This window comes from Vanellus vanellus (genome assembly GCF_965231255.1).
Source record: "Vanellus vanellus genome assembly, chromosome: 2".
Lineage (NCBI taxonomy): Eukaryota > Metazoa > Chordata > Aves > Charadriiformes > Charadriidae > Vanellus > Vanellus vanellus.
This window is the reverse complement of record NC_138906.1, coordinates 162,957,684-162,979,685: the sequence shown is the minus strand read 5'-3', so window position 1 is coordinate 162,979,685 and position 22,002 is coordinate 162,957,684. Positions and strand designations below refer to the sequence as shown.

At 38.8% G+C, this 22,002-nt stretch overlaps 1 protein-coding gene across 1 annotated transcript in view; it reads right to left on the bottom strand.

Moving 5' to 3' along the window:
* Positions 1-294: 294 nt before the first annotated feature.
* KHDRBS3 (KH RNA binding domain containing, signal transduction associated 3) overlaps positions 295-22,002 on the bottom strand; it is a 97,120-nt gene continuing 75,412 nt past the window's right edge. Inside the window, exons 8-9 of the mRNA XM_082479299.1 lie at positions 5,000-5,058; positions 295-811 (exon numbers count right to left, since the gene is read on the bottom strand). Of these exons, the coding sequence (XP_082335425.1) occupies positions 720-811; positions 5,000-5,058 (151 nt within the window). The 3' untranslated portion in view covers positions 295-719. The remainder of the gene's footprint in view (positions 812-4,999; positions 5,059-22,002) is intronic.

The window sequence follows — 22,002 nt, the reverse complement described above, 5'->3', positions numbered from 1 at the left end:
ATTTGGATACTTTAAACAGCATTTATATCTACTGTAAGTATATATATACATTTAGGTTTATACCATTTTTTTAAAGAAGTTGCGCAATGTTTAATATGAGCCTTTTATGCTGATCACTGTTAAACGTATTTCTCCCTGTTTACTACTATTTATGAAGTTTTATTATAAGATAAAGCATAAAATTAATCTCACACACACTGATTTTCTTTCAAAAGTTTATTTAGTATCAAGCAAGGGTAAAACTTTGCTTAACACTACAGAACATGTCAAGACTTGTGTTACAAAATACCACATTATTTGCATTTGTAATTTGCTTCCCTTTTTACGCATGTTTGCAAAGAGAAAAACTAGCAAATGGCTGAAAATAAAAACTAAAAACTAAATTGTTGAAAACCTTTAAAATAAAAGGTTACGCTTATGTTAAAAGAACGGACTAACATATTTAGTAAACCTATTTTTTGTTTAACACTAGTTAATCAAAGGTTATTTTTTTTGATCACCTATTTTTTCAAATACAGTTTGGAAATAACAAAGTTCCTTGTTTTACATATCTTTCTGTCCAGGCTGTTCTTTCAACAAAGTATTTTAAGTTCAGTCCATCCATTCAGATTTTTTAAGCGCTTTGATTTAATAAAAAGGGATTGTTCATAGAAAAAATTACTTTGAACAGTATACAGGACTGGTGGAGATTGGATATTTCACAACATCAGACAGTACAATCAGTATCTGGCATATGGCTGGTCTCTGTAGACTCCTTTTGTTGTCCTTGCAGAAGGTGCCTTGTGTCTTGAGTTGGTCCATTCTTCTTGCCCTACAAGAAGAGAAAAATATAGTTAGACCCCGTCCAGTGTTCTCGGATACTGTATTTACTTTTTCCGTATTTAATTGTGAATTAGATAGCAACATTTTATCTACTGAAACCAAGGTTTACAAAGTAAAGTCTAACTCTTGAACAACAACAACAAAAAAATCTGGGTAGAACACATCTTTCTGAGCTACCCCACAACGCTTTTTCAGCAGATAGTGTGACAGGCTAACAGCAAAAATATTTAGGGCTCTGGCATTCAGCTGGACCTGCTTGTTGCAAATACACAGAAACGCCAGCTCTAGCAGCAGACCTACAAATAAGTATGCTCAGATGAAATGAATGGAGGATATGAATTATGTATAAGCAAATATGCTACCCTCAAAAATAAGTTTCTTTGCATCAGTACCAATTTAGGCTTAATTCAAATATGCAATCCAATAGTGAAGAGCCTCAAGTATCACAAAAAAACTGGGGCTTCTAATAATTTAGGGGCAATATTCAACTTCACTGTGAACATACACTTCTAAAATGCAAAAAATAGGAAGGCAGATTATAAAAAAAAAAAAAAAAAAAAGGGGGCAAGGGAGATTGCTGGTTCGAATTTTGACAACAAAGTAAGTTTTTTAAAAGCTTGTGTTATATTTAATGCTGCATAAACCTACCAGATTTTATTGGTAATAAATATTACCAAAAAGTAGCAAAGTATTGTCTTACTAAATGAGAATCGGACCTACTGTGCCACACATTTGCAACAAAAGAGAAGACGCAGGACCATGTGCAGAGTATAATGCAACAGCACTTCGGTACACTTTAATCAAGTAAACAAAGCACAGTACTGCCCCTGAAAGAAGAAACAATGAAACCCAAAAAGCAAACACACCTGAAAAGAGTATATGTGCTTCCAGGTCTGGTTTTGGAGAACTGCCCTGCCTTAAGCAGACCAGTGTCCAAGTGAAGCCAGTGCAATCCAGAAACTAAGGGCAGAATCCAAATGACTAGGTATGGTAATCTAAGATGTAGGTATCATTTTAACTTTCTAGTCAATTAAAAAAAAATAAAAAAATGGAAATAAACAGTCAAAGAACCCTTGTACTTTGAATGGTAAGGTGACTTCCTCAGACAGTAGATATATGAAATTAGGTGACAAGAATCCCGTAAGTCGAGGGTCTAATTTCACAAATTCTTTGCAAAAGTCTCACCCTAGCTACTTTATTTTTAAAAATGGAGGTGGTTGCCTTCAGACCCTAGGTTATATATGATGCCGAGGTGGTCAGAGCATAGGCCTAGGTGGTAAAAGGAACAAATTAAAATTTGGTGTAAGGCTGAAAGAATTGAACTTGTACTTTAGGCAAGTTCCACAGGAATCTGATAACAGAAAAACATCCATGAGAAGCAACTTCTTGTGCTTCTTCATCACATGGAAAGCAAGGCTTATATTCAGCAAGGAAAAGAACCCTAACTTAACAATAGAGGCAGCAGGCAGAAGGGTAGGAATTAAATATCTTAGCTTTTAAGCACCACTGCAAGTAACCGTTTAAACGTAAAAAGCAGTCTTGGTTACAGTTTAAGGGGAATCCTTGCTCCTTTTCACACAATTGGTCAAATCAGTAGGGTAAAAAGTCACCTAACTTTTTATCAGTTTGCATGCTGCTGCCATTCAGGGCTCTGAATCCTAAAGAAAAACCTGTTATTCTTCCTGTATCCTCTGGATTAGCACCTGAGCTTGTCAGAAGAAAAAAAGTTCAGCTGCTTCCTGGGAAACCATTTCCTTCTGGCCAGCACTAGGCAACTATCAGCAAGTTTGCTGATGACACAAAACTGGGAGGAGTGGCTGACACACCAGAAAGCTCTGCCACCATTCAGAGAGGTCTGACCAGACTGGAGAGTTCGGTGGAGAGGAACCTAACAGGTTAGGTGTTGAACTGCTGGAAAGCAGCTCTGCAGAGAGGGACCTGTGAGTCCTGGTGGACAAGTTGACCACGAGCCAGCAATATGCCCTTGTGGCCAAGAAGGCCAATGACATCCTGGGGTGCATTAATAAGAGTGGCCAGCAGGTCGAGGGAGGTCATCCTCCCCCTCTGCTCTGCCCTGGTGAGGCCGCATCTGGAGTACTATGTCCAGTTCTGGGCTCCCCAGTTCAAGAGAAATCTGCTGGAGAGGGTCCAGCAAGGGGCTACAAAGATGATCAAGGGAATGGAGCACCTCTCTTAAGAGGAAAGTCTGAGAAAATTGGGTTTGTTTAGCCTGAAGAAGAGAAGGCTGAGAGGGGATCTCAAGGCTTATCAATATCTGAAGGGTGGGTGTCAAGAGGATGGGGCCAGATTCTCTTCAGTGGTGCCCAGCAACAGGACAAGGAACAACGGGCACAAACTGGAACACAAGAAATTCCATCTGAACACGAGGAAAGACTTCTTTACTTTGTGGATGGCAGAGCACTGGCACAGGCTGCCCAGAGAGGTGGTGGAGTCTCCTTCTCTAGAGATATTCCAAACCCGCCTGGATTCATTCCTGTCCAACCTGCTCTAGGTCAACCTGCTTTGGCAGGGGGGTTGGACTATATGATCTCATGGACTACAGGTCCCTTCCAACCCCTGCCATTCTGTGACTCGGATTCTGGGATCTGCTCACTATGCAGTCTTACAAACTTTAGTTTGAGGCACCTGATGTTCTTCACACATTATAAGGGTGATTATTAGTATCTAACTCTGCATTTAAGGATGTATTTGAGGGTCAGCTAGTAAAGAAATAAAATGTATAACTATTTATTTGTAAGTGCAAAAACTTCAGTGGCTTAACCCATAATCATTCTTCAAGGTATTTATAGTCTTCCTCTCAACATGAGTAAATACATCACTTAATATTCTGAGTGGCTGTGCTTTGATAAATAGAAAACCAATATTAAGTGCAAAAGCAATGAAAAATCCATATTTTCAACCTTAAATACTGCAATCCACATTTTTCCCCATCAATCACCTCTGTCTACATTAAGCAGTTTCATACATCCCCCCCCCCTCAATTTTGCATTCATGAAATAGTCTTAGAAATATCAGGCTTATAATGGCAAATAGTTTATTTTAATGCTGAAACAAAGATTTAAGCTATATATCTATCAAGACCAACTGAAAGTGCTGGGGGACAGAGGAATTTGAAGTGACCTCTTTTGATCAGCTGACTTTCCCCCTTAAGCAAAATAATTAGTTTAAGCAGACGACATTGAGCAAACTTCTGTATTAGGTGCATTTATCACAACTTAGCTGAGGTCATTTTAGTTTTCAGCAGGAAGCACTTCCAAATGGAGTTCAAGAAATACAGCATGGAAAATTTTAAATAGAGCTCTAAAATCACTGAAGCATCCATTACGCAGAATCACAACTCTTTTACACTAATTACTAACAATCCTCAAATGTTTGAGATTTGAGTGATCTAACTTATATTTCTGTGATCTCTAGCCAGAGATTTAACATTTATCCTTTAAGCAAAGGTACCTTTTAACATGCTTTATGCTTCTAATCCGTAACAGATTTCTTTAATTAAACTTGTCACTACCACACTCTAGCTTAAAAAAAAAAAAGTGATCTTTACCATTGGCATATGTTCTTTGCTTCATTACACATTGTTTTGTCTCCATATGAGTAACCCACTGCCCTCATGCCTATTAGCTACCTAAAGTACTTTCATAACCTTTACATAATGACTCCCTGCTTGATTTCACAAGACTGATGCATGAAAATGAACACAAAAAGACCATACAAGTCTAAAATGCACTCAATTAGCCCCCAATTCAGCTGAGAATTTCATCATATTCTTACTTTGTACCAAATTTCAACACCAGTTGTGCCACACTGGAAGCATTTGCATCCAGCTGCGAACAGCTGCTGAAAAAAGGTCTCAGATCCCCATTTTTTTTTCCTCAAATCTCACTGAATGTGACATGAGAAGGGTATTTGAAGCATGATTTACATATTTTTATTTCTTTTATTTTAGTTTCAAATGATAATGTTCACTGATAGACCACGGAAACCTTCCTCCATGTTTTCCTCAATAACCACATGAGGAGTTCTGTGACAGTGCAGGAATCCCTGAACAGCTGTTATCTGTTCTGCAGAACTGAAGCTTGCCTTATGGAAATTCTCTTTTGATTATTTTTTCAAGAGTCTATTACTGTAGTCATTCGGCTCATAAAGTACTCACCGTAAGAGTCATATGTTTCTTCACTCAGTCCATGGCCATAGTCATAGTAATCTGCTCCACTGTACAGGAGGAGGAAAGTAGGAAGAAGAACAAGAAATAAAGCAGTTATATTTTAAGAAGCAATGCTTATCGTTACACATTCTTCCTCTGAAAAGAAGAAACCTTGAAGGATACAGACATGGACCCCAAGGTAAGAAAGGTAAGCATCATGTGACACAATGACAGCTTTGGTCCTGTTTGTTCTTTAATTAGAAGAGAAACTAAACCATGTTTACTTTCATTTTGGTTTTTTTGTGTTTTTCATTACTGACCCTCTGTTCCACAATGTAAATGTGGATATGGGAATTTTATATTTAAAATTATAGTTGGCAAGGTTGAAGATCCTACAAGTGCCAATGAGAGAAGAATAAGAGGTGCAGGTACTGAACCAATTCATTTTTCATATAAACTTCTTTTCATTACCTACTGCTGCCGTGTATTTTTGCCTTTGCATCTCTGAATTCACTGATAAAAATGCAATAAAGGACAAGCAACTTGCTGATCAGAGGGTTATATAGTTGCTATATGTGTAGAAGATAGTGTCTTCAAATCAAGACAAATGTGCACATATTTGGTGGTAACTTGGCAGTGGAAGGTTAACAGTTGGACTTGATGCTCTTAAAGGTCTCTTCTAATCAAAATGATTCTATATGTAAGTGCTATCACTTTAATAGGCAGACAAGAAACAATAGCAACTAAGTTAAAAGCAGAAGTGTGTAGTCATTAGGATTCACAAGTATGTTTTTAGCCCTGTATTTGTACAGTCTTCCATTTCATAATGGCATTTCTATTTTTATTAAGACTACTGTATAGAAAATGAAGAACAAGCCTCATTGCATACTACTTTTCCATTATGCTTTCATATTTTATGCAAGTATAACTACGAACAGTCTTTTACATAGCTGGCAGGATAAAAGTCTATTTGACATGTTTGCAGGACATCAAAAGCAAGTCTCTCTTGTTCCTTTCTTTTTCTTTCTAACCACAGCCAGACCCAGGGCTGACAATATTTGGAAGACACTCTACAAACTGATGCTACCAAGTCTTTACCTTCTGAGTGAGAAGGAAGCCATTAATAACTGATCAGTAGCAAGTAATTGACGAAGTGTTTCTAACATTAGATTTATTGCTAAAAAAATAAACAGAAAAAAAGCAATTTATAGCCTTAACATGAATTATCAGGAAAAGCATTTATATAAGATACATCACAATCACTGACACAAGACAAAAATAATTTGTTGTGTTTGGGTTGTTTGTGTTTTAGGTGTATGTTTGTGTGTTTTGTTGGTTTTTTTTTTTTTAAAACTAAAGTTTTAAATCCCACAAAATAATCCAGGCCAGAAATAATACAATCCTGGTCTGTGCAAACGGGTATCTGAAAAAGTGCGTGGCTGAGTATTTGTTATTACTAGTATAAGGCTTCCTAAGCAAAAACTTAACTAGAATGCACTGTGAAGATCCACAAAAAAAGTATCTGCATGCAACCTAAATGATATCCCTCGTTCACCAGTCCATGTGGTGAGGACCCCAGAACAACAAGGGCAAAGTTGGCAGCGTAAAAAATAATAGTTTTGCCCTGTGGAAGCCAGTGATAAGAGCCTTTATTCTGACAACCAACTTAAAACTGACATTCGCTATCCTTCCACACAGTACTTGGTTATTTATTTTAAGGCTGTCATCAAGTTTAGAAGCCTAGAGCAGCTGAGCCCTATCCCCGCATTTGTCCAACATGTCAGAATGACTTTTGAAGGATTTCGTTTCATAGACCTAAAATATCTAATAAGCAAAAAAATTACTCATTTTACAGCATGTAAACTGCAAAGCAAATAAGCATCAGAAAAGAAATCTTATATACTTATACTGAAAGTATATCATGACCTATCTTTATTAATAGACAAACCCTTCAAAATTAATAATCTTTCCAAAAAGCACAAGTTATAAGGTGAAGTAATGCTGCTTAATGCAATTCAGTACTCTCCACTCTGACCACTTCCGTTTGTGCTCTGTGAACAACACCACTCTCTCAATTCAACTTTACATTAAACATGCAAAACTCCAGATAAGACAACTTAAAGACTATGACCCAAAGAAAAGGGTACGTACAGACAGCTGTACAGAGTTCTGGGTAAAAAAGAAAACATTTAAAATATTTTTTTTTTGTTTCCCCTGTAACCGTCTGCATAGCCCATGGAGTTCACAGCCAAAATCAACATAACTGAGGGTTTTTTGGGAGAAATTACAGGAGAATCTGGTACTGTATATGAAGTTACAACTTGCGGGACTGTTTTTCCCCCAGAGCAATCACCTGCTTAAAGGAAACCTACTCAAAGGAACCTGCAATATCAAACAACTCTGTAAACTCTACATTTGAACTCATTAACCGAGATCGCGGAAGTCAATTCTATTGTGACAAATTAAGTAGCTATGTTAAATAATTATTCCTCTGGACAGAAGGTGTGATGTCAATTCTTGTTTTAAAAGCATCCTGGACTTTTTTTTTTTTTTATATATATGTTCTCTGGCACCTTAGCATTCTGACTGGAGGCTATTCAAACTCTGCATTCCCCTTTAATGGTTTTATTCTAGAATGTAAACTGTTTTCCTCCTATTCCTTTCTTTTAGTCTTGCAAAAAGCAGAGCAAAACCACAAAACAGGTTCATTCTTTACCTCATGGGACTCCCTCCTTTCAGAAAAAACATACCATGGATTCCTTCCTTTTTAACCCAGGAAGACTAAACCTAGAGTCTGCTTTGAGTTCATATGTTTACAAATTTGAAATGTCTTGAGGTAATTTTCTTCAGTTTTCTTAATTTTTCCTTACATCTCCAGTTGTCTGCAAGCAGCAGAAGGGGACAGTACCTAAAAATTCTGCGGTGTCTACTTTGTAGACCAATAATTACATTGCATGACAGTCAGGCAAGTTTTCTAGGTTTTTCCTAACCATCAAGTAAACAGTACAAGTGCAATCAAGACTGGAGTATCAGCTGCGAATCAGCTCTTCTGTATATATATATAGAGCCTTTGTTTTTATCTACTCATATTTAACTTCTTTTGTATTCCCATTCCAGCGTATCATCTTTGGGCTGAGCAGAAAGAAGCAGAGATGGCAGATTTTCCATGACAACATAAAAACTTGGACCACCCAATGGCATGGAAGGATTAGCGAACAACAATAAACTTCACAAGTATGTAGACTTTAATTGCTGAGGGCTGGGCATTAATTCTACGGTGTTTAGAGGAAGTGTGAAGTGAGGCTTAAGCAGTTTAAATAAAGCCAAGGGAAGCACCTGTTTTCTCTGTTCAAGAAACAGTCTGAGACAGAGAAGAACAACCTCAGATTTTAGCACTGTACCACTGATGAAGTAAAGCCTTAGCGAAGCTTTTTTATCTAGTAAAACAGAGGAGTGAGAAGCTTTCTGCTCTTTTTCTAGAACCACTGTGCTATGAATAATGTCTTAAAATACTTTAATTTAGAGGTATTCAACATAAGCGTTCAAAGGTCTTATGGAATACGACCTGAATTTCTCAGGCTTTTCCGCTAAGCTGATTGTTTCCGAGAATATCTTGATGAACCATAATAGAAGAACAAATCTTTATAAAAAAAATCCAAACAGCAGTAACTGGTCTTGACATGATGTTTAAGCTTTAAGGAACTCTTACCTTTTATACTATATTATTAGCTTATTCTGTCTAGAGATGTCAGGATATTGTCTTGGGACAGATATCAACAGAACGGTAGAGTTTCAACTTACTACTCGGGAAGATATCAGAATAGGGGCAGAATTTTTGGGACAATCCTAGAACAGGCATGTCAACCACACGGTGCAAGTATTCTACAATACTTCCAAAAAACACATAAAGGTAGTCAAAATACATTGTGATTAATGAATGTGATTTCCACGGCCCTTTAGATTTGTTACAGGCATCTTTTAGAGTTGGAATTGTGACGTTTCTTTGTTTGAAACAACAGCAGTATGGCAGGGAGCCTGATTGCTAAGGGCAGAGTGAGAGGTCTCCAATTGAAAACTTCTAGTTTAATGGAAAAGCCCGGACTTAAGCATTGACAAGCCTGGTTAGGAGGTTTAAGCACCCAGTGAACTGAAATTTTCTTTGTCTTCACTGATGAAAAACAGCCTTTGCAACCAGTTTAGCTTCTTGCAATGCTTACTAGAGAAAAATGAAAAAATATTCTGCTCTTTCTTTTGTGTATTGGTATCACAAGTAACTTTGGGACTGGTCCCTTCAAACAGAAGCCAGGGTAATTTCAGAAAGTGACCAGAAACCCTCTCAAACACAAAGGTCTCCTTTTGTGCCAAGTGTAGCACCACATGCGTCACCTTTGTCCTTCCCCACAGTTTGCACAGAACAGCAGCAACATAGAGCAAATGAGGATGTCCCTAGCAAGAGGTCTTATATGATAGACCCCGACTGATACGATCACATCCAAACAGAACTCTTCCTCAAGAACAAGCCTCTTCCCATAGAATGGTTTGGGTTCAAAGGGACATTAAAGATCATCTGATTCCAAGCCCCCTGCCATGGGCAGAGTCACCTCCCACTAGACCAGATTGATCAAAGCCCCATCCAACCTGGCCTTGAACACCTTCAGGGATAGGTCATCCACAACTTCTCTGGGCAACCTGTTCCTGTGCTTCACCACCCTCACTGTAGAGGATTTCTTCCTAATATCTAATCTAAATCTACCCTCTTTCATTTTAAAACTGTTACTGCTTGTCCTGTTGCTACACTAACTGATAAAGAGTCCCTCTTAACTTCCCTATAGGCCCCCTTTATGTACTGGAAGGCTGCTATAAGGTCTTCCTGGAGCCTCCTCTTCTCCAGGCTGAACAACCCCAACTCTTGCAGCCTGTCCTCACAGCAGAGATGCTCCAGCCCTATGATCATCTTTGTGGCCTCCTCTGGACTTGCTCTAACAGGCCCATGACCTTCTTAGTTTGGGGGCCCCAGAACTGGACACAGTACTGCAGGTGGGGTCTTACCAAAGTAGAGTAGAAGGGCACAATCACCTCCCTTAAGGTTCCTACCAGATCTTCCTTCCAGATTCCTATCAGATCTTCACACTTAGCTGCTTCTGATATCAAAAGCATCCGTCAACAGTAAACAGGAAAAATAGTGTCCCAAATGTTGCTGTCAAAATAACAATCACTGTAGTGAAGCTTCTCATAATTCCACAATTGCCTTGAACATTGAGTTGAATATCTATTCTTAATGCTTCTGTGGGTCACTAGAATACCATGTTCTGTAACCCAGATAACAGCAGAATGGCATAAAACCAGGATATCAAGAGGAGATCCACATCTTTTCTTGCATATTGCAGACAGATTTTTGTTTAATGACCAGTTCTGCCACTTCTTAGCAGATGTTTTTGGTACATACTCTCGTCCCTGCATCTCAGTTTATGTCTGTAAAACAGATAATGATCTCAGAAAGCAACTGAGACCTATAAGTGAAAGCTTTATAAAACACAGAAAAATGATGCAATCTTCCTTAAATTATATCCCATTGTACCTTCATATGGATAATACAAATAGCAAACCTATTACCTGTAATCCTAAAAGATGACCAGAGTGCCCCCTCAAGGATTCCCTCAGCTATCACTATTTAGAAATTACTTCTTACGGCAGAATTTGTACTAAATTTCACTTAGCAAAATGCCCTCAGAGGCATCTGCATTCTGGTGCTACCTACCAGGCTGAGAACTACAGATTTCCCTAAGGCTAACAGTTTTATGATCTGAAACGTCCAGTTACTGCTATCTGTGAACTCATTCAGTATTGCCCCCTCCATGTCCCATCTCTCAAAAGAGGAAAGGTAAGTGGCAACAGCAGAGGTGACTGGAGCACACAGTACAAATAAGGCTTCTTCTCAGGAACAGCAGCAGGCAGCTACGGCTTTACCTTGAACCTATGAATAGAGTACAGCAACAATCCATTCCTAAACATGAAAAATGTTATGTAAAGTGTCAAAAATTCGCTACATCAAACAAGAAAGCACCATCAGAAGAAATTAAAAACTCAGGCTGCTTAAATATCAGCATTTTAGTTCAGCCTGTGAATTAGAACCAAGCCCCAGGCAGCCCCACAACACATTTCATAGAATCATAGAATGGTTTAGGTTGGAAGGGACCTTAAGGATCATCTGGTTCCAACCCCCCTGCCATGGGCAGGGGCACCTCCCACTACACCAGGTTGCTCAAAGTCCCATCCAGCCTGGCACTGAACACCTCCAGGGATGAGGCCTCCACAACTTCCCTGGGCAATTTTGTTCAGCGCTTCACCACCCTCAGAGCCAAAAATTTCTTCCTATAATATCTCATGCTAAATCTACCCTCTTTCCGTTTGAAACTATTAGCCATTGTTCTATCATTACATGTAAAAAGTCCCTCTCCAGCTTTCTCGTAGGTGCACTTCAGATACTGGAAGGCTGCTATAAGGTGTCCCCAGAATCTTCTCTCCTCCAGGCTGAAGCACCACAACTCTCTCAGGCTGTTGTCAAAGGAGGAGTGCTCCAGCTGTCTGATCATTTTCATGTCCCTCCTCTGGACCCACTCCAACAGGTTTATGTCCTTCTTATGTTGAGGGCTCCAGAGGTGGAGACAATATTCCAGGTGGGTCTCACCAGAGCAGAGTAGAGGGGCAGAATCACCTCCCTCGACCTGCTGGCCATGCTGCTTTTGATGCAGCCTAGGATACGGTTGGCTTTCTTGGCTGTGAGTGCACATTGCCGACTCACATTGAACTTCTCATCCACCAACACCTCCAAGTCCTTCTCCTCAGGGCTGCTCTCAATCCATTCTCCACTGAGCCTGTATTTGTGATGAGATTGCTCTGGCCTACATGCAGGACCTTGCACTTGGCCTTACTGAACATTATGAGGTTGTCCACCTCTCAATCCTGTCCAGGTCTCTCTGGATGGCACCCCTTCACTCCAGCATGTTGTCCACACCATACAGCTTGGTGTCAGCAGCAAACTTGCTGAGGGTGCAGTCAATCCCAATTTGTCTAGTTTGCAAGGCAATTTGCAGAATGTGAATTAAATGGCTATCAGAGGAAGTCTTAAGCTATCCAAGTGTGTAGCAAAAGTGTTCCAGCTGCTAAATGGAGAACAAAGATGTGAAACCAACATTAACATTGAAAAAGGATGATTTTTATTCCTCAGGAGTCAGTACTGGGACCTGTACTGTTCAACATCTTTGTCAGTGACATGGACAGTGGGGTCGAGTGCACCCTCAGCAAGTTTGCTGATGATACCAAGCTGTTTGGCAAGGTAGACACACTGGAGGTGAGGGATGCCATCCAGAGGGACCTGGACAGGCTGCAGAGGTGGGCCCAAGCCAACCTCATGCAGTTCAACAAGGCTAAGTGCAAGGTCTTGCATCTGGGTCGGAGCAATCCCAAGCACAAATGCAGGCTCGTCAGAGAATGGCTGGAGAGCAGCCCTGAGGACCTGGGTGTGCTGATTGACGAGAAGCTCAACACGAGCCAGCAATGTGCGATCGCAGCCCAGAAGGCCAACCGTATCCTGGGCTGCATCAGAAGAAGTGTGGCCAGCAGGTCAAAGGAGGTGATTCTGCCCCTCTACTCCACTCTCGTGAGACCCCACCTGGAGTACTGCATCCAGTTCTGGAGTCCCCAACAGAAGGAGGACATGGACCTGCTGGAGCAGGTCCAGAAGACGGCCATGAGGATGATCCAAGGGCTATTGCACCTGAGGAGAGGCTGAGCAAGTTGGGGCTGTTCAGTCTGGAGAAGAGAAGGCTCTGGGGAGATCTTGTTGCAGCCTTCCAGTACCTAAAGAGCTGGGGAAGGACTTTTTGCTAGGGCGTGTAGTGATAGGACAAGGGGGGAATGGCTTTAAACTGGAAGAGGGCAGGTTCAGATTGAACATTAGGAAGAAGTTTTTCCACTTTGAGGGTTGTAAGGCACTGGACCAGGTTGCCCAGAGAGGCCCCATCCTTGAGGTTTTCAAGGCCAGGCTGGACATGGCCTTGGGCAACCTGGTCTAGTTGGAGGTGTCCCTGCCTATGGCAGGGGGGTTGGAACTTGATGATTCTCAAGGTCCTTTCCAACCTAAACCATTCTGTGATTCTATGATTTGCTCTCCCTCCAAACAGACAAGACTACTCAGGACAGTAGAAGCAGCAGAGAATAATGAAGATCTGACAGGTATCAGACAATCTTTAGATTATCTATTGCAACACCAGAAAGAGCTGTTGGTAATATTCCATCTAATTCTTGGTTATCCCTCGAGTCCTGCATAAGATGTTGTTAGAGACCCAAGATGATGTTACTTGTCACAGATTGGGGTAGAAGACAGCAATGCCTCTAATTCACTATCATCCACAAAAACTGGACAGACAGTATGTCACCATTCTGTCATTACTGCTCATTAAGACATGCATCACACCTCCTTGTCTTTCGAATTTATTGAAGGAATAGTACAACTTTCATCAGTTTCCTGTAAGTCTGATAGCCTCACCCATCAATTGAAATTGAAGAGCATTTCAGAAAAAAAACTAATCATTCTATGCCAGTTTTTTTAATGATTGTAATTCAGAAACAGTAAAAGTGCCACCAAGGAATGTATTTGGTTAAAGACAGATGAACTTTAACTGTTTTCAGGGCTGCATAATCATAAGCATCTCAGGTCTTATAAGCGTTTTATTACCATGTTTGAGATAGAGTGGGAGGTGTCCCTGCCCATGGCAGGGGGGTTGGAACTAGATGATCTTCAAGGTCCCTTCCAACCTAAACCATTCTATGATGCTATGATCTGTCCAGGGCTTCTCCAATGCCCCTTACACGGCCAGGTTCCAGCCTTGCCCCTCCAAGTGCAGTAGGGCAGACCTTTTCCTCTTGTTTTAAAGATAATTCAATCCAATTAACTGCTAAGAATTTTTTGCTGGCCTTATCTGGGCTCTATTAATTTTATCAACATGTGTGTTCCAAGCACATTGCACCTGACACCACAATAAACCTCAAATTCTGATGGTTACTAAACTGAATTTTTCATCAGCTGTCAACTGAATGATGCCAAATTTGTTCTTAAAAGTGCAATTTACAGCTCCCAGTATTTCTTGTAAAGTAAAATACAAGCAGGAGAAACAAATAAGACCAATTTAAAGTTTTCCTGCAACCATCTCCCTTTTCTAAAGTTGTCCAGTTAAATAGATATTCCCTCACCAATGGAAAGAGGCAAAATTTTTCTTCCCTTGATAGCAACGAAGTACTACAGGACAGCCTAAGAGAAAAAACTGCAACTTTCAATTACTGCTAGTAAGCAGACAGTATGTTGACCGGAAAACAGCAAAGTAGTGTCAAATCTTCATCTACAAAAAAGTGTTCTGTGACAGAAGTGTTCTCATGCCTCTCAACTAATAGAGATTGATTTCCAAGAAAGTGTGAGTTTCCAGTGAAGTTCCTTCTCCACCCAGACCAGGGAAAATAAATCTTCCCTCTATATATTCCTCACTGTCTACTGCAAGTGTGAATTTATGATGCTGTCCTTTCTCTAGCCATAGAGAGTCTCTCTTCCTTATCGTGGGATCTCTTAATGAAACCAGTAGAAAGTTCGTTATGTGAAACATTTGAAAAGTTATCCTAAATGAATAACAACTTTAATTTGTAAGATTTGGAAGCCTGATTATCCAAGTTCTGTCTCCAAAGACAATATATTTAGCAGCACTGCTGCAGCATCCTGCTGAGGCCTAGTAACAGGACACACTTCCTTTTTGTTACCTGTATGATCCAAACGTAAATTACTTTTTAAAAAAAAAATATTGTAATTAAATTGAAGCCTTCATATAATTAAAATATTTTAAACTACAACTAATCCCACTTACCATTAATAACTACAATATAGCATGTAATATTTCAAAAATATTCACCGTTAATGAGTTTTTCTATTAAGGACTTCTCAAAAGTTCTTATTTCACCTATCCATTTCTCATGTTTTCACCTGTGTAATCAGTGAAGGAAAAAATCCTAAATTCTACAAAATACTCATCCTCTAATAATTATATTGTGGTAATTCAAGCACCTGGTTTAAGATGCTATATAATCAAAGTAAAATTAAACCAATCAAGCAAAATAATATAATTTCATAAAATAATTCCTTTTCTGGGTTGCTCAAATATTGAAAACTTCATGCTACTACTTTTTGTACAACATCTCTCAGTTTTCTTCAATACGGCTCTAAATTTATTTTTAAATGTATTTTCACTTGTTTGAAAAATGTTGAGGCATAGTCACAGTTAAATTTAAGAGCTGAGCCATGAAGAGAACAAAAATTATTTTTGTTATCTAAAAAGCATTTTACTAAGTATAATTAGTCCAAATTAAAAGTAATCCTAAGATCTCTTAAATAGTGAAGTAATCTACTAATGTCGACACAACGAGGATTCTAAAAATCTTTTCCAATTTTATGAGTGCAGCATGTGATATATTTGTGTTAAGATTAATTTTTTCCTTAAAGGTAAGCTTTTTTCCCCATCATTACACTTGAATTGCCTTAGTCTTATTCCTGTTTACTGAGGTTTCAGATCAGATTTCTATAAACCAGTTTTAAAAGAAAATTAAAGCACATATGCTAGACTTGCAGATAAAACTATCTGTGCTATTGAGGCACTTGTGAATATTTTATCTTGTCACATTTTAACAGGTAATAACGGAAAACGATCTATCTAAACCTGAAGAACTAGATCTGAAAAACTGAAGAAAATGATCTCTTCCAATAGTATGAGCGTAAAAAATTTAGGAGAAAACCACATGGCAGGGATTTTCAGTTAAAAGATACATTAGCCCGTTTATGCTAATGCTTTTGAGGTTTCATTTGTGCAGAATTATAACCTCCAATAAGCTTGGACATATCAGGTGTTCATAAGCAACAATTACAAAATAGTAGCCATTTGCACAATACCCAGAAATCAAACTGCTGTGGATTGATTTGATTTATAAGTCAAAGCATGAAATACAAACAGCTACCAGCATTAAAATCCAGAGCATTACATCTTCAAAAGCTACAGTAACAGACACCGATTTGCATATAATGCATATTTATACACCCTGGAAATGCATGATTGCTGACAAACTTAACAATGTAAATTTAAAACACTGCAGATCACAAACAAAATGTTAGCAATTAAATTTCAAATACCAATAGCAACACCTCCGTAAGCTAATTTCAAATCCATATACTCAGCTCTTTATGACAATCCTCCTCTTATAAACAGCAACGTTATCTTTTTGTGTGACTACTAAACACAGTTTCAGAACACACCTGAAAATTTGAGTTCCTAATGGAAAAAACGGCCAGGGTCTTGCAAGGAACTATGTAAGAGCAATCATCTTCTCTCAAAACTAAGGTGCCTCTGGAGCAGCACAAAATCAGGGATTTGAAGGATTTCAGAAAATCACTTTAGTTGTTATTTAGGCATCAGTTGAACAATGGCCATTGCCAGATTTCGAGGTGGGTTTTTTCCAGTCCTCTCTTCAACCTGATACGCAGTTACTTCATTCTTAACTAGCTACCACAAGCTTTGAAACACAAACGTCCTCAAAGCTTTCAAACCACGGGGTCTTTGTGCACAGTCTTCCCTACTTTAAAGCCATTTTATGTCTTGACTCAGTCACTGTTGAAACAAATGGTAAAGAATAAGGCCTCAACACATGGCATTTGTAACGTGCTTAGGAATTACCGCATAGGCAGTTATCTTTTTATGCTTTTAGATAAATAATTCAAAATAAAGTTGCAGTTGAGTGAACTAGGGGCACTGAATAAACATAGGTATACTAAGGAGAATTTGCCAATTCCCTCAGTTTGGATTAACTTGACCGGATGGCTCTAAGGTTTGCAGAGAACTTACACATATTTGGATATATCACGTTTTGGTATGATTTGGAATGGCATGATTTGGAATTATTGTTAGGTATGCAAACAGAGCAACTATGTTTAAGCCAATGGCACAACGGTTGTTGCAGAAAAATCTAGAGCATTAATAGGAAGTGTGAAAACCAAATAAATATCGCAAAAAACTGTAGACAAAACCAGCAATTATCTTAAGTCCTAATTTTTCCCCTTTTACATCAGCATTTAGATTATATTCTGCAACAGAGTGAAGGTGAGATCACCCTGACTGAAGATATACAATTTTAAAACTGTTTTAGCTAAGTTATAATTGAACACAGAATGACCTTACTACATAAATGACTTATTCTTGCCTGTCCTGGTCTAGGCTGGGATAGAACTGACTTTCTTACTGGCAGCTGATATGGGGCTCTGTTTTGGATTTGGGATGGCAACAGTGTTGATATCGTACTGGTTGTTGTGGAGCAGTCAAGGTCTTTTTGCTCCTCACACCACCCCACCAGCAAGTAGACTGGGGGTGCACAAGAAGTTGGGAGGAGACACAGCCAGGACAGCTCTGACCCCAACTGACCAAAGGGATATTCCGTACCATATGATGTTATGCTCAGCATATAAAGCTGGGGGAAGGAGGAAGGGATGGACATTTGGAGTTATGGTGTTTTATCTTCCCAGTTAACTGATGGAGCCCCGTTTTCCTGGAGATGGCCAAACACCTGCCTGCCGATGGGAAGCGGTGAATGAATTCCTTGTTTTGCTTTGCTTACGTGTGCAGCTTTTGCTTTACCTATTGAACTGTCTATCTCAAGACATGATTTTTTCCTCATTTTTCTGATTCTCCCCCCCACCCCAACTGGCTGTTTGGTCCTAGTTGCCACATCACCCCTAAACAGACACAGGCATATAGTTACACAAACTATTCCTTTTATAGTTGAGACTGCTGATCTCTGTTTTAGGTAAAAAATAATGATGCTAGGCAAAAGCAAGGTGTTTCCCTCCCCCCCCATGAAAAGCAGTACTCAGTTTTAAATACTAGCAGACAAACCTGAAGTTATTTGAAACTTCGAGTGCCACGAAGCAGACAGATGGGGTTCTCCATATTTTTTGTACTACAGTAACTGTGTTAGCCGTTCTCTCTTGATAGTAAACTTAAAAGCACACAGTAAACCTTTAATGCTGGTGGAGAGGTAACAAACTCAGCCCCCTTTCTCAGCAACCTTGTCACATAATCTGAATTTTAGTAACAAACATCGTTCTCTGGCATGTTAACTTTCTGTAGCATCTGTCACTGCTATGAATGGCTGATCATAAGTACCTCTGTAGTCATCTCAATGCTATTAAGCAGATGGCAGCGCTAAATCCGAATGATGTAGTACATCTCCCTGGTGGACTTTGTTTCCATACACTACCATTATTCTACAATTCCTCAGTGATAAATCTTATGTGTTCTAGAGAACATTAAACAGTGAACTGACAGTGCCAATTGATTTATTAGCATCCATTTCCCTTTGCCCTATTATTGTCTTCGCAAACACTTGTGCGGATCATATGTGGAGCCGCTAAGGGACAAAAGTACTTCTGCTCAATTTGAAACATATTTCAGAGATTTGAAATAAATAGATTTTTTTCTTCATGCAGAAAATGTTTAAACCTCATCTACAAATTTAAATGAAGACTGAACTGAATGCTTCTACTTCCTCCAGAATGTTCTTCTCTGAGTTTTTATAATAAAATTAGTCTAGCTTTAGCATCAGGCCATTAAAACACCCACTATCTGCAATAAATCCAAGTAAAGGATTACAGTTTGATACAGATTTGGGGAAGTCCTTTAGGAGTCAGCTAGGTTGTGTAAGTAAGCACACTGGTGAGGGGAGCTGACAAAGCTGCATGCATCTGACATGAGAAAATATCAGGGCCAGCAGTCACACGAGCGTGGTGTTTCACGCTTTAACTCCCATTCTACCATAAGAGGTTTCAAAGCATGCAACTGCATATGTTAAATTACTATGTACGTATGTAGAAGATTTTATGAAGGAATTACTGACTGCATAACATGAAGTCTGCCCCGCACAATAGTAACATTCAGCCTCCTCTTGCTGCGCTCCTTAGCTAGGCAGTGAGTATCAACCATAAGTGAGCATAGCTTTGACAACATTCATTATGTTCTATTAAGGTAAAACTGTCTCAGCTGCTTTATGTGTTTGCTAGCTTTTAATTTCCAGAAATTGAGAAATATTGTTAAATTAATTTAACTTTCTATAACAATACTGAAAAGCCCAGTTAATTAACCATCCAGTTTATATTGGTAGAAATATAATCTACCAATCCTCTGCAAGAACGTACACATAATTTAGTCACATCTGTTCTAAAAAAAATAAAAAATAAAAAAAAAATCAGTTAAGATATCCAGTAAAGCTCAGTACCACTCCAAGGGTTAAGTCTTTTTTCACCATAAAAAATAATTCTAAGACATCCTGAAGCATTTGGGGTTTTGTTGCATGAACAAATAACAGCGGATAGGAAAATATTTTAAAGGAAAAAAGTTTTTTTAATAGGATTACAGGGCATTAAGACAGATGAGAACTTGGAGAAAACTCTGATGTTTCTCTCCCTATTAGGGCTGTGATGGGTTTTAACTAAAGCTTCAGATTGCCAAGCACAGAAAGGATACAGTGTCACACAATGTCAAATAAAATGCCATTAAACTCTTAAACACACATGATTTGGTAGCAGTAAGCAGTTAGGTTAGAGAAAGGAAGATTTTTTTCTTGCAGAGGTATGCAAAGTCTCAACTACCTTAATGCACGCAGAAATGCACAATATGCTATTCTTCATATCTGAACATATCACCAACCCTAGTCCATCTCAAATTTGGCCATTTCTGGGCAATACCCTAGAAACATCAAAATTAAAAACAATAAAGGAGAGTCAGATGTTGTACTTGATGGTCAAATTTGGAGAATTTCCATGTTTAGCAGATGAATCACTAAAATAAGCAAAAACCATAAAACCAAAACGAGTACTTCAAATGTCTCCACTGTGACACGTGTACATTGTACACACAATGTATACTTGTGAACATGAATGAAGTTTGATGAAGTGCAGGAAGAGGGTTCACATACTGAAAAGCTACTGCAAATAATGAGTAAATCCATCTTTTCAGTTTACTAGCTATTTCTCAAATTTCCTCTATAATATGCAGTATCAAATATCACAATCTTTGAGAAATTAATGTCAGAAGACACACTAGAAATACTATTACTTTAAGATTACTACTTTCAACTTACAAAAGGAAAGAGGAAAAGTTATTTACACATGCTTGTTAGTAAATGAAGCATTTTAAACACGTGAATTCCCTCCCTGCACAAATGTATTTTCTTCCCATGCTTTATGAGGGCAAAACGTCAAGAATGATATAAGGCTAAACTATGAAAACAATACACTTTTCCCTAATTTCCTTCACAGTAAGGACATTGTAATGCACCTAAATACGATAAGTATCTCTTAGTGGTTACAAAATGGCATTTTGCAATATGGGCTACTATTTGATATTCAGATTAAAGACAGGAATGATGTTCTAGGTAGCTCAGATGGCTGTTTATAGTTATTACTTTTTGCCTGCCAATACAATCCTAAAAATCTTTTTGCCAAGGCAGAAAATATGCCAGAAAATAAGTGTTGATACCCCATGAGAAACATACAAGTGAATCATTCTTGTTTTCTTTTACCATGCAGCACTTAATAAAATTAGGCTGAAAAAAATGAAGTAATCATTTGGAAGATAATGAATTCAACAAAATCCAATGGTATATGTATCGTGAAACTACAGGTAAAATACAACGCAGAGCAACCATTTTATGAAGTATCTCCTTCCAGACTGAGCTAAGCATGTGCACACATTAAATCTAAGTATATTATACATATTCTTACGCTTTAGCCCTTTACAAGAGCAATTTCATTTCTTGGAGATTTGCATTTTGCTAATTTTAGTTCAAAGGAAAAAAAATCTTAGTGAAAACCTTAACATGGAAAAAGAAAAAAACCAACATAGAATCCAAGTAACATTTAGTTTTGGCTCAGGCAAATGACTTTGTAATGGAGTCCAAATGTTTGTGTGCAATAAACCCATTTACCAACACTAGAAGCAGTAAAACAGAACAGAATTACCAACATAAAAGTTGAGGACTATTTTGGTAATTTTCTTTTTAGACAAAAAAACATTATCAGCAGCTGCTCCCTAAACGTAACATCCTACAGAACCTTGTATTTTGAAGGTTCTACACTGCTGGTTTCTTAAGTCATTACTTTTATCAGTTTTCAGTAGCTTACAAGACTTCATAGGAGCCAAGCATCAGACAAAGGTGTTTACATTCCATTAGTTCTCAACAATAATGAAACTTGAACTTTCCACTAAGCTTTTTCACATTGACTAAACTGTTGGGCACATGAAAACATTCATAAAGCTCCGGAGGGGAGAGGGGCCCAAGAAAGCCAGGAGGCCTGCATGGATAAACAAGGAGCTCCTGGACAAACTCAAACAAAAAATAAGCCTACAGAGGGTGAAAGCAAGGATGAGTAGCCCAGGAGGAATACAGAGAAATTGTCCAAGCAGCCATAGATCAGGTTAGGAAAGCTAAAGCCCAGATAGAATTAAATCTGCAGGGGAAATCAAGGACAACAAGAAAAACTTCTACAGGTATGTCAGTGATAAAAGGAAGACTAGGGAAAGTGTGTGCCCTCTCAGAAAGGAAACGGGAGACCTGGTTACTCGGGATATGGAGGAAGCTGAGGTACTCAATGACTTTGCCTTGATCTTCACCAGCAAGTGCTGTAGCCACACTACTCAAGTCACAGAAGGCAACGGCAGGGACTAGGAGAATAAGGAATCATCCACTGTAGGAAAAGATCAAGTATGAGACCACCTGAGGAACCTGAAGGTGCACAAATCCATAGGACCTGATGAGTTTCATCCACAAGTCTTGAGGAAACTGAGGATGAAGTTGCCAAGACACTACCATTATACATGAGAAGTCATGGCAATCCAGTGAAGTTCCTGCTGACTGAAAAAAGGTAACATAAC